The sequence below is a fragment of the Mobula birostris genome, chromosome 23 (genome assembly GCF_030028105.1).
Source record: "Mobula birostris isolate sMobBir1 chromosome 23, sMobBir1.hap1, whole genome shotgun sequence".
NCBI classification, from domain to species: Eukaryota; Metazoa; Chordata; class Chondrichthyes; order Myliobatiformes; family Myliobatidae; genus Mobula; species Mobula birostris.
The window spans coordinates 27408677-27435115 of record NC_092392.1 but is presented as its reverse complement, the minus strand read 5'-3'; the positions used below and the strand labels follow the sequence as shown (position 1 = coordinate 27435115).

General features: G+C 46.9%; 1 protein-coding gene across 2 annotated transcripts in view; it reads left to right on the top strand.

Moving 5' to 3' along the window:
* LOC140186929 (semaphorin-3A-like) overlaps window positions 1–26439 on the top strand; it is a 257855-nt gene that overhangs the window by 181818 nt on the left and 49598 nt on the right. For both annotated transcript variants that reach the window (XM_072241701.1, XM_072241700.1), the window contains exons 12-15: window positions 3641–3860; window positions 9361–9452; window positions 13076–13117; window positions 17324–17481. In XM_072241701.1, the coding sequence (XP_072097802.1) occupies window positions 3641–3860; window positions 9361–9452; window positions 13076–13117; window positions 17324–17481 (512 nt within the window). The remainder of the gene's footprint in view (window positions 1–3640; window positions 3861–9360; window positions 9453–13075; window positions 13118–17323; window positions 17482–26439) is intronic.

The following is a 26439-nucleotide window of genomic DNA, read 5'->3' as shown; positions in this document are numbered from 1 at the left end:
CCTGAGGGGCAATATTTTCATGTGGAGTGTGGTAAGTATACGGAACGAGCTGCCAGAGGAGGTGGTTGAGGCAGGTACAATAGCATCATTACAGAACACTTGGAAAGGTACGTGCATGTCAGATGAATCAAGACAACGTCCCTCCAGAGTAACACTCACAAAGTGCTGGAGGAACTCAGCAAGTCAGGCAACATCTATGGCAATGAGTAACCAGTCAACGTTGCAGTCCGAACACTTTTCAGGACTGGAAAGGAATGGGAAAACGCCAGAATAGAAACAAAAATGACACTGCAGAAGCTGGAAATCCACAGTAACACACACACAAACTGCTGGAGGTACTCAGCAGGTCAGGCAGCATCTATGAAAATGAATGAACAGTCGATGTTTCAGGCAGACACCCTTCTTCAGGACTGGAAAGGAAGGGGAAATATGCCAGAATAAAAATGTGTGTGGGGGGGTGGAGGAGGAGGATCGGCTGGAAGACGATCGGTGAAGCCAGGTGGGTGGGAAAGGTAAAGGGCTGAGCGAGGAAGGTGTCTGATAGGAGAGGAGAGTGGACCATGGGAGAAAAGGAAAAAGGAGGGACAACAGGGGGAGATGATAGCCAGATGAGGAGAGGAGGTAAGAGCCAAGAAGAAGAGAGAAGTGGGAGGGAAAAAGTTACCAGAAGAAGAATTTGATGTTTGTGTCATCAGGTTGGAGGCTACATAGACAGAATAAGAGGTGTTGCTTCCCACCCTGAGAGTGGCTTTATTGTGGCAAAAGAGGAGGTCATGGACCAACATGTCAGTCCAAGGTCTATTTTGCAAAGTGATTGGTGCTTTTAGGGAAAACAACACAGAAGCTGAACTCTTTCCAGTGTCTGTTCGGGTTTATTGTGGAGATTAAGCATATATAAGACATTTTCTTTTCCTCTACTTCAATCATTCTATCCTTGTTTCTCTTCATTTTACTCCGGTATGTAGCTCTCCCACCCTAACTTAGACTTCCAGCTCTTTCCTGTGCAAGGCCCGCATTCTGACAGTTACAAGATCTCCTATCTGGCTCTGAAGATTGTCCACACTCTGTCACCATCAGTCCACAGACTCAGCAATCCATCACAGCAGAACCAAAAACCCAGATCCGTGCAAACAAGTCACGCAAGCGGCCGAAATGAGAGATGCCCATATGTAGAGAGTCGCAGCCCAAGTTTTGCTTTGTTAACTTTAACTAAAACTCAAACCAGATGTTGAGTATTCTCACTGAAGGATGTTGATATTTTCATGTTTATGTTCCACTTGCAAGGATTGATTTAAAATGTGACCTCAGTGACACACATTTTTGAAGCATCTTGTACAAAATAAACTATCATAAGTATAACCAACAATGTGATGCCTCGGGAAGGGCAGGTTTTCGGGGCGGTGTGCATTATCGACAGAATGCACGTGTTCTGACAGCTCCTCCCAAACCAATGATCTCCACCACTAAGGGTGTGGGCAACACCAGGAAGGGAACACCACCAGCAACAGCAGATAGACAGCTACAAGCCACTCACCAGAATATGGGATTAATGCACATGGGTATCTAGTGGGAGGGTGCATGAGTTGGGCTGAATGGCCTTGGAGAGAGGCTCTGTGATTCTCTGATATAGTAAGTGTTTGGGGGAACATGGTGCAGTGAAGGAATGGGTTAGAGGGATGATTGGATTGGACACCATTGTGGCCAGCTCCCTTGGGAAAAATATTAAAATTATTAGTGTCATGAATTCATAGGGTCACACAGCACCACAGCACAGAAATAGGCCCTTTGACCTATCTGGTCCATGCAAAATTAGTAATCTGGTTAGTCCCATCAACCTGCACCCAGATCACTGCCCTCCATACCCCTCCCATCCAGGTACCTATCCAAACTTCTCTTAAGTGTTGACTCAACCCCTCATCATCACATTTCACTGGCAGCTCATTCCACAGTCTGAGTGAAGAGGTTCCCCTTCATGTTCCTCTTAAACGTTTCACCCATACCCTCTAGTTGTACTCCTACCCAACCTCAATGGAAAAAGTCTACTTGCATTTACCCTATCTATCCCTCCTCATAATTTTGTATGGCTCTATCACATCCCCTTTCATTCTCCTATGTTCTAGGGAATATTCTATCTTTCCCTATAGCTCAGGTCCTCAAGTCCTGACAACATCCTTGTAGATTTCCTCTACATTCTTTCGATTTTATTGACATCTTTTCTGTAGTTAGGTGACCAGAACTGTACACAATATTCCATATTAGAGGTCAACAATGTCTTATACAACTTCAGCATAACATCTCAACTCCTGTACTCAGTACTTTGATTTATAAAAGCCAATGTGCCAAAAGCTTTCTTTACGATCCTATCTACATGTGACGCCACTTTCAATGAATTATGGACCTATATTCTCAGATCCCTTTGTCCTACTCCACTCCTCTGTGCCCTACCAGTCGCTGTGCAAGACCAACGGGTTGGTCCTACTGAAGTACAACAGCTCGGACTTGTCTGCATTAAATTCCATCTGCAATTTTTCCAGCTGGTCTAGCTCCAACTGCAAACCACGATAGCTTCCTCGCTGTTCACTACACACCGAATCTTGCTGATTCACTTTACTACATTATCATCCAGATCAATGATATAGATGACAAACAACAATGTGCCACCAACCCTTGTGGCACACCACTAGTCGCAGGCCTCCAGTAAGAGAGGCAGCTATCTACTAGCTCTCTGGCTTCTCCCACAAAACAAATGTCTAATCCAATTGACTAATTTATCTTGAATGCGAGACAACTGAACCTTCTTGACCAACCTCCCATGCGGGACTTTGTCAGAAGTCTTGCTAAAGTCCGTATGGACAACATCCATTGATTTATGTTCATCAACTTTCATGGTAGTCTCTACAAAAAAATTTAAGATTATTTGGACATGACCTACCATGAACAAAGCCATGTTGACTATTCCTAATCAGATCGTGTCTATCCAAATACTCGTATATCCAGTACTTAGAATATCTTCCAGTAACTTTCCCCACTAGTGATGTCAAGTTCACTGGCCTATAGCTTCCTGGTTTATTTTAGAGCCTTTCTTAAGCAATGGAATAACATTAGCTATCCTGCAATCCTCTAGGTCCTTACCCGTGGCTAAGTCCATTTTAAATATCACTGCTCAGGCTTCTACAATTTCTGCACTTGCCTCCCACAGGGTCCAAGGGAACACCTTGTCAGCCCTTGGAGATATATCCACCCTAATTTTCCTCAAAACAGCAAACACCTCCTCCTCTGTAAACTGTATGCAGTCCATAACCTCACCGTTGCCTTGCCTCACTTCCAAAGACTCTGTGTCCATCTCCTGGGTAAGTACAGATGCAAAAAAATTCCATTTAAGATCTCCCCATCTCTTTCAGCTCCACACATACTATAGATGACCACTATAATCTTCCAGATGACCATTTTTGTCCTTTGCAATCCTTTTTCTCTTAACGTATCTGCAAAAGTAAGGAAGATGTACAACTCTTTTAACAAAGCATTTATTTTATTTGACGGCTGTGTTAATTTATAGATTAAGATTATTTCTCTAGTGATAGTCCTCATAGTAGCTCTAATGTAATCTATTTTTCCCCAAATGATCTATTTTTTTTTTAAGTGTCCTAGCAAAACCTTTGGAGGATTTGAATCGACAAAGGACTTTCCCGATGACGTGATGACCTTTGCCAGAAGCCACCCGGCCATGTATAACTCAGTGCTACCCGTCAGTAACAGGCCAATTGTCATAAAGACCGACGTGGACTACCAGTTCAGTCAGATCGTTGTGGATCGAGTGGAGGCTGCAGATGGACAATATGATGTCATGTTCATCGGAACAGGTAACGTCATCCGCTGCGAGTCTTGTGGAACAAACAGCCTGGAGGGACTCTTATTCAGAGCCCACTGCCTCAGGGAGTAAAGATCTGTCACTAAATCATGGAGAACAGTCCAGGGAACTGTGAGCTGATGCACTTTGGAAGGTCAAACTTCAAAGAAGAACAAAAGGTTTATGGAAGGATTGTCAGCAGTGTGGAGGAACAGAGTTATCTTGGGAGTCCACAGAATCAGAATCATCAGGTTTAATATTACTGACACACAGTATGCCAGGATTTTTTTTTGTTTTGTAGCAGGAGAACAGTGCAATAAATAAGAAGTACTATAAATTACAATATACAGCATATAAAATTTAAATTAAATACGTAGTGCAAAAAGAAAGCAAAAATAGTTCATGACTTAGTTCATTGTTGATTTAGAAATCTGATGGCAAAGATTCATAGATCTCTCAAAGTTGCCACACGAGTTGTTAGGGCGTTTAGAAGGCATGTGGAGTGTTGGCCTTCATTTGTAAGGGAATTGAGTTCAAGGGCTGTGAGGTAATACTGCAGCTCTACAAAATTCTGGTTAGGCCATGCTTGGAGTATTGTGTTCAGTTCTGGTCACTTCATTATAGGAAGGATTATGAAAGCTTTGGAGAGGGTTGCAGTGGAGATTTACCTGGATGCTGCCTGGATTAGAGAGCATGTTTTATGAGGAGAGGATAAGTGAGCTCAGGTTTTTCTCTTTGGAGTGAAGGAGGAAGAGAGGTGACTTGATGGAGGTGTACAAAGTAACAGGCATAGATCGAGTGGACAGCAGCACCTTTTTGATTTATTTTATTATTTATTTAGGGATACAGCATGGTACAGGCCCTTCCGGCCTAATCCCAGGATAATTTACAATGACCAATTAACCTAGTAACTGGTACGTCTTTGGATTCTGGGAGGAAATCGGAGCACCCGGAGGAATCCCGTGCATTCACAGGGAGGTCGTACAGACTCCTTACAGATGACATTAGAACTGAACTCCAAACTTCGCTGCCCCAAGCTGTAATAGTGTCACATTAACCGCTATGCTATTATAGTGCCCCGTGCGGCAATTTTTCCCAGGGTGCCACTGCTCAATACCGGATGTCTAAGTTGAGTGAGAAAAGTATTCCGGAGATGTCAGTGGTAGGTTTCATACATAGAGTCCGGTAGGTGCTTGGAATACACTGCCAGGGGTGGTAGTTAGAAACAGATATGATAGGTACCTTTAAGAAATTCATAGACAAGGCTGAAAAAAATTGGAGGGCTGTGTAGGACGGAAGGTTTAAATTAACCGTGGAGTATGTTTATGTAAGTCAGCACAATATTGTGGGCCGAAAGGCCTGTGCTGTACTATACTGTTCTGTGTTCTAACATTAACAACTCACAGGAAGTTCTCTGTACCATTCTCTTTGGTTATGGTGTGAAGTGTTATTCAGTATCCCTATATAAATCTAATTTGGAGACAGGACTTCCTCTTCGTGTTCACATACTTGATGATTATCCTGCTGTTACAGCTCAGGAATTGGGGTTGTGATTGAGTTGGAAGGGACGGCTACTCTCCGCCTTGGGAGGGACGGCTACTCTCCGCCTTGGGAGGGACGGCTACTCTCCGCCTTGGGAGAGACGGCTACTGTCCGCCTTGGGAGAGACGGCTACTCTCTGCCTTGGGAGAGACGGCTACTGTCTACCTTGGGAGAGACTGCTACTCTCTGCCTTGGGAGAGACGGCTACTGTCTGCCTTGGGAGGGACAGCTACACTGTGCCCTGTGCATGAAAGCATACAATTTTACATGGTGCCAAAATCTGCACAGCCTAAAGATCCAAGGCCGCAGCGGGGGGACCCAAAACAACTCACCTGAAGCAGGAATCTCAGCTCCCATTATGATGTACCTGTGAGCACTTGGCTGGGATATATTACCTATTAATAATTTATTATTCTTCAGATGATATTCAGGCAAAGCTTCAACATAATCCATGCCCCGTTTCTGTGCGAGAGTCATTCAAAAGTTAATGACATCGAACAATCTTCAAAGTTCTTGAAATGAAGTGGGGTGAGGATTCTGCATCAGATAAATCCGGTGGATTCATGCAGCCTAACAGGCGGCCCAAAGTGGGAAGCTTTGCACAAGGTCACCTTAGGCATTCTATGAGGGCTGTGTGCAGTGCTGAGCAGAACTCGGCAATGTAAAATCTTTAAATGTATTCAGCATTATGTCAGGAAATGGCCCAGTGCCAACTGTATGATTAGTTCCCACACCACTTCCTCCATCGCACAGCGTCAAAAGCTCCTGTGTGCAATTCTAATTCTGCAACCTTTCTCGGAGATTAAAGCAAGTGCCATCACTTTTGTAGAAGTAACAAAGGGATGATGCAGTACATCTCTGACTAAATTCTCATGATACTGGCAGGCTGTTAGAGTGTTTGGTATTTCCTGCATCAAAAACAAGTAAAATTATTGTATCTTGGCAATTATCAAAATGAAATTCTGTTAAAATCTAGAATATTTAAATCAAGCTCCTCATCGACAATATTGACCACAGGGTGACTGGAGCATCATGTAAAACCTGTCTAATTTACCGGTGCCTTTCAGAGACAGAAATCTGCCGTCTTACTCATTCTTACCAGAACCAGGCATATTAGCACAGACACAAGTTGTAAATTGTTTTTGTCTTGAGGCAGCAGTACAGTGCAGTGCATTTAAAAAAAACTATAAATTATAGAAAGAAATACATTTTAAAAAATTAAATCAGATACGTTGTTTAAATAGAGATCAAAAATTAACGAGGTGGTGTTCATGAGTTCATTGTCCATTCAGAAATCTGATGGCGGAAGGGAAGATGCTGTTCCTGAAGCACTGTGTGTGTGTGTGTGTGTGTGTGTGTGTGTGTGTGTGTGTGTGTGTGTGTGTGTCTGTGTGTGTGAGTGTGTGTGTGTGTGTGTCTGTCTGTCTGTCTTCAAGGTCCGGTACCTCCTCCCTGATGGTAGCAATGAGAAAAGGGCATGTCCTAGTTGGTGATGGTCCTTAATGATGAATCCTGCCTTTTTGATGCATCGCCTCTTGAATTTCTTGATGTTTGGGAGGGTTGTGCCCATGCTGGGACTGGCTGCGTTTACAGCCCTGTGCAGCTTTATACGACCCTCCGTCCTAGCAGTGATGCAACCAGTTAGAATGCTCCCCACGGCATACCTGTGGTTGGTTCCCTGACTGGCATCAGCGTGACTGCAGGTGCAACGCTCTGGATGGCTGTCAGCCGGGGTGGAGGGTGGAGGCCGCTGGCTGTTCGTTCCTGGCCAAGGTGCAGCAGAAGTGCAGATCTTTGTGATCTGATCCCTGCTTGTGGGAATGCTCATCTCAGAAGAACGAGGATGTCACCGCCCCTCCCTCAGCACCGTGTTTAATGGTGTTGGCTCACAGCTCTGGAGTGGGAGCAGGTTATAAAGTGGGATCAGGAGGGGAGGGCATGCCCACACGTGGACAATGACAAACTATTCAGCTGTTACAGTAAAAGTCAGTCCTGACTGATGATCTCCCCGCCTTTTCCTCAACAATGTGGGATCAGGATCGGTTCACAGTGAAACCAAGCCAGAACCACTGTGACTGTTGTATCTGTTGTCTAACCATAGCCTTGAGTGGGGAGAGTACATCCTAAGCAATGAAGATTTATATTTATGCTGTTATACTATGTCCTATTCAGATCATAAGACCATAAGACTTAGAGTAGAATTACGCTACTCAGCCCATCAGCTCTGCTCTGTTAGTCCATCACTGCTGATTTAATATTCCTCTCAACCCCACTCTCCTGCCTTCTCCCCGCTCTGACAAATCAAGAACCTAGCAATCTTCACTTTAAATATACTCAATGACTTGGCCACCACAACCGTCTATGGCAATGAATTCCACAGATTCTCTAACCTCTGGCTAAAGAAATCCCTACTCTTCTCTGTTCTAAAGGGATGTCCTATTCGGAAGCTGTGTCCTCTGGTCCTGGACTCCCCCACTATTGTCTCCCTTTCTCTTCACCATTTACATCTCGGACTTCAACTACTGCACAGAGTCTTGTCACCTTCAGAAGTTTTCGGATGACTCTGCCATAGTTGGATGTATCAGCAAGGGAGATGAGGTCGAGTACAGGGCTACTGTTGGAAACTTTGTCACATGGTGTGAGCAGAATTATCTGCAGCTTAATGTGAAAATGACTAAGGAGCTGGTGGTAGACCAGAGGAGAGCTAAGGTACCGGTGACCCCTGTTTTCATCCAGGGGGTCAGTGTGGACATGGTGGAGGATTACAAATACCTGGGGATACGTATTGACAATAAACTGGACTGGTCAAAGAACACTGAGGCTGTCTACAAGAAGGGTCAGAACCATCTCTATTTCCTGAGGAGACTGAGGTCCTTTATCATCTGCCGGACGATGCTGAGGATGTTCTACGAGTCTGTGGTGGCCAGTGCTATCATGTTTGCTGTTGTGTGCTGAGGCAGCAGGCTGAGGGTGGCAGACACCAACAGAATCAACAAACTCATTCGTAAGGCCAGTGATGTTGTGGGGATGGAACTGGACTCTCTCACAGTGGTGTCTGAAAAGAGGATGCTGTTTAAGTTGCATGCCATCTTGGTCAATGTCTCCCATCCACTACATAATGTACTGGGTGGGCACAGGAGTACATTCAGCCAGAGACTCATTCCACCGAGATGCAACACACAGCGTCATAGGAAGTCATTCCTGCCTGTGGCCATCAAACTTTACAACTCCTCCCTTGGAGGTTCAGACACCCTGTGCCGATAGGCTGGTCCTGGACTTATTTCATAATTTACTGGCATAATTTACATATTGCTATTTAGCTATTTATGGTTCTATTACTATTTATTATTTATGGTGCAACTGTAACGAAAACCAATTTCCCCCTGGGATCAATAAAGTATGACTATGACTATGACTATGACTATTGGAAACATCCTCTCCACATCCACTCTATCTCGGCCTTCAATATTCAAAAGGTTTCATTCTTCTAAACTCCAGCATGTACAGCCCAGAGCCATCAAACGTTCCTCATCTGTTAACCCTTTCATTCTTGGGATAATTCTCATGAACCCCCCCCCAACCCCCGCACACTCTCCAATGCCAGCACATCCTTTCTTAGAAATAGGCCTAAAACTGCTGACAGTACTCCAAGTGCAGTCTAACCAATGCCTTACAGAACCTCAGCATCACAGCTTTGCTTTTGTATTCTAGTCCTCTCAAAATAAAAGATCATTGGAAGAACAGAAAGTGCTGTGGTCTGGGTCTGGGTCACTCTGCACAGCGGGGTAGAGCAACGTAGAACGGCTTCTCCGAATGCAGTAAACTTCTATATATCTTAAATAATATTTTCTGGTGAAACAATCTGACATTATAATGGACCATTGTAAATTGTCTCCAGGCACCGACTTGTCACACAGAGTTTAACGCCACAGTAATGTTACCAAGCCTGCGATTTCTTGTTGTCATTTCAGATGTGGGGACAGTTCTAAAGGTCGTGTCTATTCCTCAGAAGACCTGGCATGATCTGGAAGAGGTGTTACTGGAAGAAATGACAGTACTGAGGGTGAGAGTTCTCCTCCTTCACTAACCTAAACCTTTCCCTGGCTAAAGACACCGCAGTCTATCTGTCAAATTCCTGTCCAGCCATGTCTTCCCCAAAGAGGATGCTCCAACCGTGGCAGATTGATCGGCATTTTTATAAACACACCATTTGCTAATCCCTGGTTTTCATTCAAGGTGTGAACCATCTGATCTCTTTATGTTGTCAGAAGATTTAATGCCAGCTTAAGATCCTATTGTGCTTATCAAATATAATCCCACTACCGTTAGAACACATGTAGGCATCATAATAAGAACATATGCCTATCTTAGAGGTATAGAAAATGTTTGCAGAATCCAGAGCAAAATCACTCAAATTGGCATAGATTCTACATTTGTATAAACAAGGCACCTTTACACAGGAGAAGTGAATCACCTTCTCAGTAAAGTAACTGGGAAATTACAGTCTTTATCTTTAAACCTAACAGCACATGTGGCTATTTAGATATAAAGATGAAATAAGAGTCTTTATTTGTCACACTACGTTGAAACCTACAGTAAAATATGTTGTTTGCATCAACGACCAACAAAGTCTGAGGATATGCTGGGAAGTGTCGCCGACATAACATCCCCACAAACTTGCTAGTCCATGCCACACATGCATCTTGCAGTGTGGGAGCAAACCTTTGCAGCCGTGGGGAGAAGGTACAAATGCCTCACAGAGTGCGGCAGGAATTGAACCCCGATCGGTGATGACTGGCATAGCAAAGCTTTGCACTAACCTTCCATTACACGACCTTGCTGCCCCGCGGTAAATTTTTAGTGAAGTAAGTGGAAAATTACAGGCCATATCTTTAATCTTAAGAGCCCATCATGTGATTATTTAGTTCTGAAAAACCAGTCTCATTGCACGGTTTCTGACTGTGCTCTGGTAGTTGATAAATTATTGTCCCGTGCATCTAAATACAATGAAAATTGGTCCTGTATACTGGCCATGCATATCAATACATTGCACAAAATTTCCAGTTTATTGTCATCTAACCATATATATATATATATATATATATATATATATACAACCAAATGAAACAATGTTCCTCCAGACCATGTTGCACCCATAAAACACATATCACACACAGCACATAAAACAAAATATTACTGCAAATAAGTTAATAAAATATAAATCAAAATATTTAAGTATGAAGCACACGTGAACAGTAAACAGCTTGTTTACCTGTGCTGCACACAGGCAAACCTCGGTGATGGCAGGGTATTCAGTAGTCTCACAGCCAGAGGGAAGAAACTGTTACCCAGTCTGGCAGTCCTAGTCCTGATGCTCCTGTACCTCCTTCCTGATGATAGTGGGTCTAAGTGATTGTGGGATGGGTGGTAGGAATCCTCAACAATACTTCGGGCCCTTTGTCTACAACACTCCTGGTAAATGTTACAAATAGGGGGAGGGAGACCCCAGTGATCCTCTTGGTGGTTTTTGCTATCCTGTTTAGAGTCTCACAATCCAACGCTTTGCAGCTTCCAAACAGCATGCTGATATACACCTGGAAATCACTTATTTCCAAAACAAGCTGTGACTGCAACCACTTCTGTTCTGGATACATGCAGTCCTGAAGTGGCTCTGCATTTCCTGCAGTGGCCTTCTTGTCAGCACCCCTACAGAGAATGCCGTTATCTCTCTGACAGCGGTCTGCGATCGAACCCCAGACCTGACAACAGCTCGTTATAGTGGGCCACGGTCACGCTGCAGTTAGCGAGACACTCTGACAGCGCGGGGCGTTCCGGAGTTCAGAGTTCAATTCCAACGCCGTTCTGGAAGGAGTTGCTGGACATCCTCCTGATGGAATATGGTGGGTTTTCCCCGGGTGCTCTGGTTTCCTCCCACAGTCCAAAGATATACCAGGTAGGTTAATCTGTCATTGTAAATTCTCCCATGATTTGGTTAGGATTAACTGGGGCTGTGGGGTTGCTGGGGCAGCATAGCTCGAAGGGCTGGGGAGGCCTATTCTGCACTGTATCACCAACTAAATATAATATTAACCAAAGCAGCCAGTGAAAGACCCTTAAATGACCTGTCGTGGCTGATTAGAGGCGCTGGTGAATGTCTAATGCCCTGAGCAATGTTCCTGTATCGTAAAACAGTAACAGAATTGACAGCCAGAAAATCTGAAAATGCAGGAGTTTTGAAGTTAAAATAGAGACTGTTTGCAGTACCCAACAAGTCAGGCGGCACCTGTGGAGAGAGAAACAGAATCCATGTTTCAAACTGGAAGTTAACTTTGTCTCTCTTTCTATAAGACATGAGAACAGAATTAAGCCATTCAGCCCATCAATTCTGCTTCACCATTCCATCATTCCTTATTATCCCTTTTCACCCCATTCTCCCGCCTTCTTCCCATAACTTTTGACATCCTAACTAACCAAGAACCTATCAACCTTCTCTTTAAATATACCCAATGACCTGCTCTCCACAGCCGTCTGTGGCAAATGATTTCACAGATTCACCACCCAATGGCTAAAGAAATTCCTCCTCATCTCTGTTCTAAATGGACGCCCCTCTATTCTGAGGCTGTGCCCTCTGGTCTTAGACTCCCCCACTATAGGAAACATCCTTTCTACATCCACTCTATCGAGGCCTTTTAATGTTCATTATGTTTCAGTGAGATCTTCTGTCGTCCTTCTGAACTCCAGTGAGTCAACCACCCCTCACACTTTAACCCTTTCATTCCCAGGATCCGCTGTCTACAGGTTCCGCCTGACCTGCTGATCATCTCCAGCGTTATCTGTTTCCGATTCAGTAACAGCCAGAGAAAAGCCGTTGCTTTGTTTTCTTCATTTTGGCATTTTGTGTATGTTCTTTATCTGAAGCTTGGTTCAGATGCAAGTAACTAAACCCTCACATGGAGACAAGGATCATGTTCCATGAGCAGACAGAAGCCCTCGGCATTTGGCTTTTCGATAATCAGAAACAAACTTGTTACTGGATTAAGTGCTCCTGTTCCTCCCTGGATACAGACCAGCATGGAAACATAAATTGTTTCAAAGACTCCACTGCAGAGGGAGAGTTTCTGGTCATTTCCACTAGCTACACAATTAGCCTTCACTGTAATCATGTGCAATCAGACAATCAATGTAAATATGATGGAATTTAACAAGCACGTAAATGGCCACAAACTGCTTACGCCGGCATCTTCTGTGATCTTTTACTCCCTTAGTTTCTCTTTCACTTGGGTCAGATTCCAGCTCCTGTTCTGAGCCCCACCCTCATCTGGAATTTATAGAGGTCCATTCATTAAACATTAACGATTAGTTTCATTTGCAACATGTACATCGAAACATTGAAACATATATCGAATTGCATCATTCTGGATCCGTGACCAACACAGTCCGAGGATGTGCTAGGGGCAGCCTGCAAGTTTCCCTGTGCTTCTGGCACCAAAATAGCATGTCCACAACTTATTAACCCTAACCCATATGTCTTTGGAATGTGGGAGGAAACCAGAGCACCAGGAGGAAACCCCAGGACGAACATACAAACTCCTTACAGGCAGCAGCTGGAATTCAACCCCGGTCACTGGTGCGGTACAATGTTTCCCTACTCATTTATGTTTAAACTTATTCACCTTTATTTTACAGGAGCCAACGCCCATTACAACACTGAAAATTTCAACTAAGCAGGTGAGACGTAATTAGATTTAGATCATCATCATAATCATTATGTGCTGTGTTGTATGACGTAGGTGATCATGATCTATTGGCCAAGATTGCTCTTGGCAAGTTTTTCTAGAGAAGTGGCTTGCCGTTGCTATCTTCTGGGCAGTGTCTTTACAAGATGGGTGACCACAGCCATTATTCATACTCTTTAGAGACTGTCTGGCATCAGTGGTCGCATAGCCAGGTCTTGTGATATGCACCAGCTGCTCATACGACCATCCACCACCTGCTCCCATGGTTTCACATGTCTCTGACGGGTGGGTGGGGTCTCAGCAGGTTCTACACCTTGCTCAAGGAAGACCTGCTGGCTAGCGGAGGGAGGGAGCATCTAGAGAGGTAGCTCCACCCCACCACCCAAGATTTAGGTACTCAGATACAAAGTTCCAAGTACCAAAGGTAGCAGAGAATGAGTTGCTAGATTTAGGACTTTGTTGGAAATTGGGATTTGCCTGAAGGAAAATGTAGATGTTGCAATTGATACTGGAGAGAGGAGTGTAAAGCAGAGTTACATTGGAGATCTGTCGCTGATGTGATGGGTATAACCATACTCTAAAGCATTGCCATGTGAGATAATCACACTGTGACTGGGCAGCTATTACCAGTGGTGCGCCTTCAGCTACTGACTGTAAAAGCTTTTATAGGTATGTAAAAAGGAAAAGACTGGTAAAGACAAATGTAGGTCCCCTACAGACAGAAACAGGTGAATTGATTATGGGGAGCAAGGACATGGCAGACCAATTGAATAATTACTTTGGTTCTGTCTTCACTAAGGAGGACATAAATAATCTTCTGGAAATAGTAGGGGACAGAGGGTCCAGTGAGATGGAGGAACTGAGCGAAATACTTGTTAGTAGGGAAGTGGTGTTAGGTAAATTGAAGGGATTGAAGGCAGATAAATCCCCAGGGCCAGATGGTCTGCATCCTAGAGTGCTTAAGGAAGTAGCCCAAGAAATAGTGGATGCATTAGTGATAATTTTTCAAAACTCGTTAGATTCTGGACTAGTTCCTGAGGATTGGAGGGTGGCTAATGTAACCCCACTTTTTAAAAAAGGAGGGAGAGAGAAACCGGGGAATTATAGACCAGTTAGCCTAACGTCGGTGGTGGGGAAACTGCTGGAGTCAGTTATCAAAGATGTGATAACAGCACATTTGGAAAGCGGTGAAATCATCAGACAAAGTCAACATGGATTTGTGAAAGGAAAATCATGTCTGACGAATCTCATTGAATTTTTTGAGGATGTAACTAGTAGAGTGGATAGGGGAGAACCAGTGGATGTGGTATATTTGGATTTTCAAAAGGCTTTTGACAAGGTCCCACACAGGAGATTAGTGTGCAAACTTAAAGCACATGGTATTGGGGGTAAGGTATTGATGTGGATGGAGAATTGGTTAGCAGACAGGAAGCAAAGAGTGGGAATAAACGGGACCTTTTCAGAATGGCAGGCGGTGACTAGTGGGGTACCGCAAGGCTCAGTGCTGGGACCCCAGTTGTTTACAGTATATATTAATGACTTGGATGAGGGAATTAAATGCAGCATCTCCAAGTTTGCGGATGACACGAAGCTGGGTGGCAGTGTTAGCTGTGAGGAGGATGCTAAGAGGATGCAGAGTGACTTGGATAGGTTGGGTGAGTGGGCAAATTCATGGCAGATGCAATTTAATGTGGATAAATGTGAAGTTATCCACTTTGGTGGCAAAAATAGGAAAACAGATTATTATCTGAATGGTGACCGATTAGGAAAAGGGGAGGTGCAACGAGACCTGGGTGTCATTATACACCAGTCATTGAAAGTGGGCATGCAGGTACAGCAGGCGGTGAAAAAGGCGAATGGTATGCAGGCATTTATAGCGAGAGGATTCGAGTACAGGAGCAGGGAGGTACTACTGCAGTTGTACAAGGCCTTGGTGAGACCACACCTGGAGTATTGTGTGCAGTTTTGGTCCCCTAATCTGAGGAAAGACATCCTTGCCATAGAGGGAGTACAAAGAAGGTTCACCAGATTGATTCCTGGGATGGCAGGACTTTCATATGAAGAAAGACTGGATGAACTGGGTTTGTACTCATTGGAATTTAGAAGATTGAGGGGGGATCTGATTGAAACGTATAAAATCCTAAAGGGATTGGACAGGCTAGATGCAGGAAGATTGTTCCCGATGTTGGGGAAGTCCAGAACAAGGGGTCACAGTTTGAGGATAAAGGGGAAGCCTTTTAGGACCGAGATTAGGAAAAACTTCTTCACTCAGAGGGTGGTGAATCTGTGGAATTCTCTGCCACAGGAAGCAGTTGAGGCCAGTACATTGGCTATATTTAAGAGGGAGTTAGATATGACCCTTGTGGCTACGGGGATCAGGGGGTATGGGGGGAAGGCTGGGGCGGGGTTCTCAGTTGGATGATCAGCCATGATCATAATAAATGGCGGTGCAGGCTCGAAGGGCCGAATGGCCTACTCCTGCACCTATTTTCTATGTTTCTATGTTTACATATAGAACATAGAACATTGAAATCCATAGCCCATTACAGGCCCTTCGGCCCACAATGTTGTCCTGACCATGTAACCTACTCATTACTGTGGCTGTTCATGGATCTGCCAATGTTATTGACCACCAGTGAAGACACAGTTATGGGGGGGTCCTAAAGGACCACGTAAGGGATTGGATTTCCTGAAGGACCATGTAGGTTGTGTTGGTGTACTTTTCCTAAAAGGTCATGTAAGTTGTGGAGGGGTGGCTTTCCTTCGCCAAACAATGTTTGTAAAACAAAATGGGTTTTCCTTATTACAAGCAGATGTCAAAATCCTGCAGATGCTAAAATCTGAAGTATAAACTGAAGAGTGTGAAAACACTCAGTGGGGAGAGAACACTGCATGGTTTGAGTCTGTAGTACTGTCTCATCTTCTACAGATGTTGTGTCAAGTGCTGAGTTACTGTCCAGTTTTCAGCATTCACAGTTTTCATGGTGGTCTAGTTGTTTGGTCAGAGGAAAATAAGGGAAGGACAGTGCTTTAGAGCACAAGACAGAGGCCCATCATCCCCACCGTTCTACGCATTAACAGCCCCATCATTCTACAGTGGCCCTGACTCCTCTCTTCCACCTGTTCCCTAGAACCCTCAATCCCTCCATCTATCAACCATATACCCGCCTTCCCCATAACTATATCTAGTATAAATGTCTAATGAACCAGCCTGCACTCCCTGGGGAGTAGAGAATCCTGCTGGGTTCACCCTTCCCTGAGAGGGGAAAATGCTGCTCCTACTCCAAAGTCTCGCCAGTGAAACCTCAGCTGTGGAAGTGAGAGGTTTGACTGAACTGCTGAGCTCTGTTATGAGCTGGAATCATCGCTGAGTATTACTCCATCCCCCGTGCACTCTGATCAACACTCTCTGTGAACAGGAGCACAGAATGAAGGGGTGAACGAAAATGTTTGGTTAGTTCCACACGGTGAACTGGAACTGGGTGACTTCCTTAAACTGGCACAGCATGGAAAACTATGGCAGAGAGTCCCCGTAAAAGCAGATTTACCTCGTTGGTTTTGGTCCTCTTGCCACTAAGCCAGAAATGAACATGTAACAGTACAGCACAAGAACAGGCCCTCCGGCCCACAAGGTTGTGCTGAACCAATTAACTTAAGAATCAAATCACCAAACTAATCTCTTCAGCCGGCACAATATCCATATCCTTTCATTTCCCTCATATCCATGTGCCTATCTAAATGACTCTTAAAGTCCTTAATGTACAGGCCCTTCAGTCCAAAATGTTGTGCCCCCTTTTAACTTACTTGAAGATCAATCTAACCCTTCTCCCCCACATAGCCCTCCATTTTTCTATCATCTATGTGTGTCCCTAAGAGTTTTTCAAATGTCCCTAATGCAAGGGGCTCCCAAGCTTTTTTGTAGAATGGACCCCTACCATTAACTGAAGGATCCGTGGACCCCAGCTTGGGAACTCCTGTCCTAATGTATCTGCCTCTACCACCACCCCAGGCAATGCGTTCCGCACATCTACCACTCTCTGTGTAAAAGAAACTGCCTCTGACATCCTCCCTATATTTTTCTCCAATCACTTTAAAATGATACACCGTGCTATTAACCATGAACTGAGACAAAACATGGACAACCTGTCCCTCTCCTCCTGTGATCAGCTCCTGTAAATGTTTCCTCTTCTCTTGACAGCAACAACTATATATTGGCTCTGCCATCGGTGTGTCCCAGCTGCCCCTGCACCGTTGTGATGTCTATGGGAAGGCTTGTGCAGACTGCTGCCTCGCCAGAGACCCCTACTGTGCCTGGGATGGTTTCTCCTGCTCCCGGTATTTTCCTGCAGCCAAGAGGTAAGATGGTTTGATGGTCTATAGATTTCTGCCTCTGGTGTTCAGATGTTCCATTCCTGCAGTGGGATGTGAATCTCTCATTAACTGGGGTCAATGTTTCTGAGGCTTGTGGAACAGCATCTGTTCATTCAACCACTTCTTTCACAATGCTTTTTAGAACAGCTTCTGGTTGAGCCCATGAGGGGATCAACTATTCTGAACTGGAATTGATTAGAGAGTTTAAGCTAAAGAAACCCTTAGGGACAAGTGATCATAATATGATAGAATTTACCCTGCAATTTGATCAGGAGAAGCTAAAGTCAGATGTATCAGTATTGCAGTGGAGTAAAGTGAATTACAGAGGCATGAGAGAGGAGTTGGCCTAAATTGATTGGAAAAGAACACTGGCAGGGATGATGGCAGAGCAGCAATGGTTGGGATTTCTGGAAGCAATTCAGAAGGCACAAGAGATATATATCCCAAAGAGGAAGAAGTATTCCAAAGGCAAGATGACACAACTGTAGCTAACAAGAGAAGTCAAGGCCAGCATAAAAGCTAAAGCAAAGACAAATAATAGAGTGGGAAGTTAGAGGATTGGGAAGTTTTTAAAAACCAGCAGAAAGCAACTAAAAAAGTCATAAAGAAGGAAAAGATGGAATATGTAAGTAAGCTGGCCAATAATATTAAAGAGGATACCAAAAGTTTCTTCAGATACATACAGTGTAATAGAGAGGCAAAAGTGGATATCAGACCACTGGAAAATGATGCTGAAGATGTAGTAATGGAGGACAAGAAAATAACGGACAAATTGAATAAGTATTTTGCTTCAGTCGTCACAGTGGAAGGTGCTAGCAGTATACCAGATGTTCAAGAGTGTTAGGGGGTAGAAGTGAGTGAAGTTGCCATTACTAGGGAGAAGGTTCTTGGGAAACTGAAAGGTCTGAAGTTAGATATGTCACTTGGACCTGATGGTTTACACCCCGGGGTTTTGAAAGTGATGGCTAAGGCAATTGTGGAGGCATTAGTAATGATTTTTTCAAGAATCACTAGATTCTGGCATGGTTCCAGAAGACTGGAAAATTGCAAGTGTCACTCCACTCTTCAAGAAGGGAAAGGGACAGATGAAAGGAAATTATAGGCCTGTTAGTATGACCTCAGTGGTTGAGAAGATGTTGGAGTTGATTGTTAAGGATGAGGTTTCAGGATACTTGGAAGCACATGATAAAACAGGCCATAGTCAGCATGGTTTCCTGAAAGGAAAATCTTGCCTGACAACTCTGTTGGAATTCTTTGAAGAAATAACAAGCAGGATAGATAAAGCAGAATTGGTTGATGTTGTGTACTTGGATTTTGAGAAGACCTTTGACAAGATGCCACACATGAGGCTGCTTAACAAGCTAAGAGCCCATGGTATTACAGGAAAGATACGGCTCTCCTCCATTATGTCCTTTTTAAGCTCAGAGAAAATAAGAAGTCGGACATTTGATACATTCTTTACACTTGAGCAAATCTGGCGACCTTTTATCCAATATTTTCATTTAATTGATTTATTATTCTTTCAATCTTTTTTTTTGAAGTTTTAGATTTGATCAGAAAGTCTTCCTTTCTTTTTTTTTGGTCGTATCCTCAAAATGGACAGCCCAGTCCTTTTTTTTTGTTTGTTTTTTTTCTATATAGTGTAGTGGGTTTTTTTTCTCTCCATTTAAAACTCAATGTTTTTTCTTTTCTCCTCATAAACTGATGAGGAGAATTTCTGTTTTCATTTTTTATTATATATTTTATACTAGTTTAACAATATCTATGATTTTGACAATGTCTATCTTAATCTCAGTTTGTATTGCTACTGATATATATATTTGAGATAATTCTCCTCTTGATTGTATTTATGCTCCTTTTAAATCAATAAAGAGATTAATAAAGAATGAAAGGAAAGATACTAGCATGGATAAAGCAGTGGCTAATTGGCAGGAAGCAAAGAGTAGGAATAAAGGGAGCCTTTTCTGGTTGCTGCCAGTGACTAGTGGTATTCCACAGGGGTCTATGTTGAGACTGTTTCTTTTTACATTATATGTCAATGGCCTGGATGATGGCATTGATGGCTTTGTTGCAAAGTTTGCAGATGATACAAAGATAGATGGATGGGCAGGTAGTTTTGAGGAAGTTGACAGGCTACAGATGGAATTTGACAGATTAAGAGAATGTGCAAAGAAGTGGCAGATGGAATACAATGTTGGGAAGTATATGGTCATGCACTTTGGTAGAAGAAATTAAAGGGTAGACAATTTTCTCAATAGAGAGAAAATTCAAAGATCTGAGGTGCAAAGGGACTTGGGAGTGCTTGTGCAGAATTCCCTAAAGGATAATTTGCAGGTTGAGTTGGTGGTAGGGAAGGCAAATGCAATGTTAGCACTCATTTCAAGAGGACTAGACTATAAAAGCAAGAATCTAATGTTGAGGCTTTATGAAGCACTAATGAAGCCTTGCAGAGTATTGTGATCAGTTTTGGGCCCCTTATCTTAGAAAAGATGTACAGAAACTGGAGTGGGTTCAAAGGAGGTTCACAAAAATTATTCATATGAAAGGCTTGTCATATGAAGAGCGTTTGATGGCTCTGGGCATGTGCTCAGTGGAATTCAGAAGAATGAGGAGGATTTCATTGAAACCTATCAAAAGTTGAAATGCCTTATAGAGTGGATGTGGAGAGGATAGTTCCTATGGTGGGGGAGTCTAAGACCAGAGGACATAGCCTTAGAATAGAGGGGCATCCTTTTAGAACTGAGATGAAGAAAAATTTCTTCAGTCAGACTGTGGTGAATCTGTGGAATTCATTGCCACAGGTGGTTGTGGAGGCCAAATCATCGGTTATATTTAAAGCAAAGGTTAATAGATTCTTGATTAATCAGGGCATGAAGGGATGCAAGGAGAAGGCAGGAGATTAGGGCTGAGAGGGAAGATGGATCAGCCATGTTGAAATGGCAGAGCAGACTTAAAGGGCCAAATGGCCTAATTCTATTCCAATATCTTATGGTCTCATAACCACTTGCAGTCCAGATCATCTTCAGACTGATAAAACCGTACCCACCTTTGTAATATTAGCAACCCGGGTTCAATTCCTGTCACCACCTGTAATTAGCTTGTATGTTCTCCTATTGTTCATGTGGGTTTCCTCCCAGATTTCAAAGATATACGCATTAGTAAGACTTATGAAGGGTTAGTAAGTTGTTGTGATGCTATGTTGGTACCAGAAGCTCGACGACATTTGCAGGCTGCACCCAGCACATACTCAGATCGTGTTGGTCGTTGGCACTAATGATGCGTTTCGCTGCACGTTTCAATGTACATGTGACAATTGAAGCTAACCTTTCATCATGTTTCTTTCTGTTTACTGTGGATGTGGCATCACCAGCCAGCACAATCTGATGCCCTCTAGCAGTGCTCTGTTGAGTGAGGAGTCACTCTTCAGCCCTTTCGCTGGAACTGACTCATCGTTGAGCTTTCCTGTTTCATCTCCCCGTTCTGCTGTTGCACCAGAGCCCAGACAAACCCTTGCCAAAACAAGAAATAATGAACACTACTATCTGTGTTTGGAGACATCAGAGCCTGCAGATGCTGGAAGCTGACACAGGGAACAATCTGCTGGAGGAACTCAGCAGGTCGAGCAACACTTACAGACTACAGTATCAATGCTGACAATTCCATTCCACCCACAGATGCTGCTCGGACTTCCAGCAGATTGTCTGAGGCACTCTGTAGTTGTGCCTTGAAAGCTATTGAGCAATTGGGCTTTTCTCTTAGGAGAGAGGGAGGATAGAAGTTGAGTGGATAGCCAGAGTCTATTCCCAAGGTGGAAATGGCATAATTTTAAGGTGAGTGGAAGAAAGTATAGAGGGGATGTCAGGGGTAAGTATTTCATTTAGAGAGTGGTGGGTGCATGAAGCACCTGCTGGGCTGGTGGTAGAGGCAGATATATTAGGGACATTTAAGAGACTCTTCAAAAGGCACATGGGTAATAGAAAATGGAGGATTATGCAGGTGGGAAGGGCTAGAGCAATCTTAGAGTAGGTTAAGAGGTCAGCATTAGATTGTGGGCTGAAGGGCCTGTACTGTGCTGTAATGTTCTATTTTCCAGATCTACGCTGAATTAATAATGTTTACCCCTGGCAAGCACCTGGAGGTTCAGGAGTTCTGTTTGAGAGTGGAATTGCTGAGTTAACCTGGTGGTGTTACGGCAGTCAGTTCCTACATGCACTGTACTATTAACTGTAATGCCCCACACTCTGCTGTACACTCCATCTGGGGTCCCAACCCTGAGGAACACTCCAACAGTGTCCCAACACTGAGGAACACTCCACCCGGGTCCCACACCCTGACGAGCACTCCACCCGGGTTTCACACCCTGACGTTCACTACACCGGGATCCCACACCCTGACGTTCACTCCACCGGGATCCCACACCCTGACGTTCACTCCACCGAGGTCCCACACTCTGACGTTCACTCCACCGGGGTCCCAACCCTGACGTTCACTCCACCCGGGTCCCACACTCTGACGTTCACGCCACCGGGGTCCCACACCTGACGTTCACTCCACTGGGGTCCCACACCTGACGTTCATTCCATCCGGGTCCCACACCCTGACGTAGACTCCACCAGGGTCCCACACCTGACCTTCACTCCACCGGGGTTCCACACCCTGACGTTCACTCCACCGGAGTCCCACACCCTGACGTTCACTCCACCAGGGTCCCACACTCTCACGTTCACTCCACCGGGGTCCCACATCCTGACGTTCACTCCACCGGGGTCCCACACCCACACGTTCACTCCACCGGGCTCCCACAGTCTGACGTTCACTCCACCGGGGTACCAACACTGACGTTCACTCCACCGGGGTCTCACACTCTGACTTTCACTCCACCGGGGTCGCACAACTGACGTTCACTCCACCGGGGTCCCACACACTGACGTTCCCTCCACCGGGGTCCCACAGTCTGACGTTCACTCGACCCGGGTCCCAACCCTGACGTAGACTCCACCGGGGTCTCAACCCTGACGTTCACTCCACCGGGGTCCCACACCTTGACGTTCACTCCACCAAGGACTCACACCCTGACGTAGACTCCACCGGGGTCCCACACCTGACGTTTACTCCACTGGGGTCCCACAGTCTGACGTAAACTCCACCCGGGTCCCACACTCTGACGTTCACTCCACCGGGGTCCCAACCCTGACGTTCACTCCACCGGGTTCCCACACTCTGACGTTCACTCCACCGGGGTCCCAACACTGACGTTCACTCCACCGGGGTCTCACACTCTGACTTTCACTCCACCGGGGTCCCACACCTGACGTTCACTCCACCAGGGTCCCACACCCTGACGTTCACTCCACCGGGGTCCCATAGTCTGACGTTCACTCCACCCGGGTCCCACACTCTGACATTCACTCCACCGGGGTCCCAACCCTGACGTTCACTCCACCAGGGTCCCACACCCTAACGTTCACTCAACCGGGGTCCCACACCTGACATTCACTCCACTGGGGTCCCAACCCTGACGTTCACTCCACCGGGGTACCACATCCTGACGTTCACTCGACCGGGAACCTACACCCTAACATTTACTTGACCCGGGTCCCACACTGACGTTCACTCCAACCTGGTCCCACACCCTGACGTTTACTCGAGCTGGGTCCCACACCTGACGTTCACTCCACCGGGGTCCCAACCCTGACGTTCACTCCACCGGGGTCCCACAGTCTGACGTTCACTCCACTGGGGTCCCACACCTGACTTTCACTCGACCCGGGTCCCACACTCTGACATTCACTCCACTGGGGTCCCACACCCTGACGTTCACTCCACCGGGGTCCCACACCGGACGTTCACTCCACCGGGGTCCCACACCCTGACGTTCACTCCACCCCGGTCCCACACCCTGACGTCCACTCCACCCCAGTCCCACACCTTAACGTAGACTCCACCGGGGTCCCACACCCTGACATTCACTCCACCGGGGTCCCACACCTGACGTTCACTCCACCCGGGTCCCACACCCTGACACTAGACTCCACCGGGGTCCCACACCTGACCTTCACTCCACCGGGGTCCCACATCCTGACGTTCACTCCACCGTGGTCCCACACTCTGACGTTCACTCCACTGGGGTCCCACATCCTGACGTTCACTCCACCGTGGTCCCACACCCTCACGTTCACTCCACCAGGCTCCCACAGACTGACGTTCACTCCACCAGAGTCCCACTCCCTGACGTTCACTCCACCGTGGTCCCACACTCTGACGTTCACTCCACTGGGGTCCCACATCCTGACGTTCACTCCACCGTGGTCCCACACCCTCACGTTCACTCCACCAGGCTCCCACAGTCTGACGTTCACTCCACCGGGGTCCCACACTCTGACGTTCACTCCACCGGGGTCCCAACACTGATGTTCACTCCACCGGGGTCTCACACTCTGACTTTTACTCCACCGGGGTCCCACACCTAACGTTCACTCCACCGGGGTCCCACACCCTGACGTCCACTCCACCCCGGTCCCACACCCTGACGTTCACTCCACCGGGGTCCCATAGTCTGACGTTCACTCCACCCGGGTCCCACACTCTGACGTTCACTCCACCGGGGTCCCAACCCAGACGTTCACTCCACCCGGGTCCCACACCCTAACATTCACTCCACCGGGGTCCCACACCTGACATTCACTCCACTGGGGTCCCAACCCTGACGTTCACTCCACAGGGGTCCCACACCTGACGTTCACTCCACCCGGGTCTCACACTCTGACGTTTACTCCACCGGGGTCCCACACCCTGACGTTCACTCCACCGGGGTCCCACACCTGACGTTCACTCCACCCGGGTCCCACACCCTAACGTTCACTCAACCGGGGTCCCACACCTGACATTCACTCCACTGGGGTCCCAACCCTGACGTTCACTCCACCGGGGTCCCAACCCTGACATTCACTCCACTGGGGTCCCAAACCTGACGTTCACTCCACAGGGGTCCCACACCTGACGTTCACTCCACCCGGGTCTCACACTCTGACGTTTACTCCACCGGGGTCCCACACCCTGACGTTCACTCCACCGGGGTCCCACATCCTGACGTTCACTCCACCGGGGTCCCACACCCTGATGTTTACTTGACCCGGGTCCCACACTCTGACGTTCACTCCACCCGGGTCCCACACCCTAACGTTTACTTGACCCGGGTCCCACACTCTGACGTTCACTCCACTGGGGTCCCACAGTCTGACGTTCACTCCACTGGGGTCCCACACCTGACGTTCACTCGACCCGGGTCCCACACTCTGACGTTCACTCCACCGGGTCCCACACCCTGACGTTCACTCCACCCCGGTCCCACACCCTAACGTAGACTCCACCGGGGTCTCAACCCTGACGTTCACTCCACCGGGGTCCCACACCTGACGTTCACTCCACCCGTGTCCCACACCCTGACGTTCACTCCACCCGGGTCCCACACTCTGACGTTCACTCCACTGGGGTCCCAACCCGGACGTTCACTCCACCGGGGTCCCACAGTCTGACGTTCACTCCACCGGGGTCCCACACCCTGACATTCAATCCACCGGGATCCCACATTCTGACGTTCACTCCAGCCGGGTCCCACATCCTGACATTCACTCCACCCAGGTCTCACACTCTGATGTTCACTCCACCGGGGTCCCAACCCTGACGTTCACTCCACCGGGGTCCCACACCCTGACGTTCACTCCACCGGGGTCTCACACTCTGACTTTCACTCCACCGGGGTCGCACAACTGACGTTCACTCCACCGGGGTCCCACACACTGACGTTCCCTCCACCGGGGTCCCACAGTCTGACGTTCACTCGACCCGGGTCCCAACCCTGACGTAGACTCCACCGGGGTCTCAACCCTGACGTTCACTCCACCGGGGTCCCACACCTTGACGTTCACTCCACCAAGGACTCACACCCTGACGTAGACTCCACCGGGGTCCCACACCTGACGTTTACTCCACTGGGGTCCCACAGTCTGACGTAAACTCCACCCGGGTCCCACACTCTGACGTTCACTCCACCGGGGTCCCAACCCTGACGTTCACTCCACCGGGTTCCCACACTCTGACGTTCACTCCACCGGGGTCCCAACACTGACGTTCACTCCACCGGGGTCTCACACTCTGACTTTCACTCCACCGGGGTCCCACACCTGACGTTCACTCCACCAGGGTCCCACACCCTGACGTTCACTCCACCGGGGTCCCATAGTCTGACGTTCACTCCACCCGGGTCCCACACTCTGACATTCACTCCACCGGGGTCCCAACCCTGACGTTCACTCCACCAGGGTCCCACACCCTAACGTTCACTCAACCGGGGTCCCACACCTGACATTCACTCCACTGGGGTCCCAACCCTGACGTTCACTCCACCGGGGTACCACATCCTGACGTTCACTCGACCGGGAACCTACACCCTAACATTTACTTGACCCGGGTCCCACACTGACGTTCACTCCAACCTGGTCCCACACCCTGACGTTTACTCGAGCTGGGTCCCACACCTGACGTTCACTCCACCGGGGTCCCAACCCTGACGTTCACTCCACCGGGGTCCCACAGTCTGACGTTCACTCCACTGGGGTCCCACACCTGACTTTCACTCGACCCGGGTCCCACACTCTGACATTCACTCCACTGGGGTCCCACACCCTGACGTTCACTCCACCGGGGTCCCACACCGGACGTTCACTCCACCGGGGTCCCACACCCTGACGTTCACTCCACCCCGGTCCCACACCCTGACGTCCACTCCACCCCAGTCCCACACCTTAACGTAGACTCCACCGGGGTCCCACACCCTGACATTCACTCCACCGGGGTCCCACACCTGACGTTCACTCCACCCGGGTCCCACACCCTGACACTAGACTCCACCGGGGTCCCACACCTGACCTTCACTCCACCGGG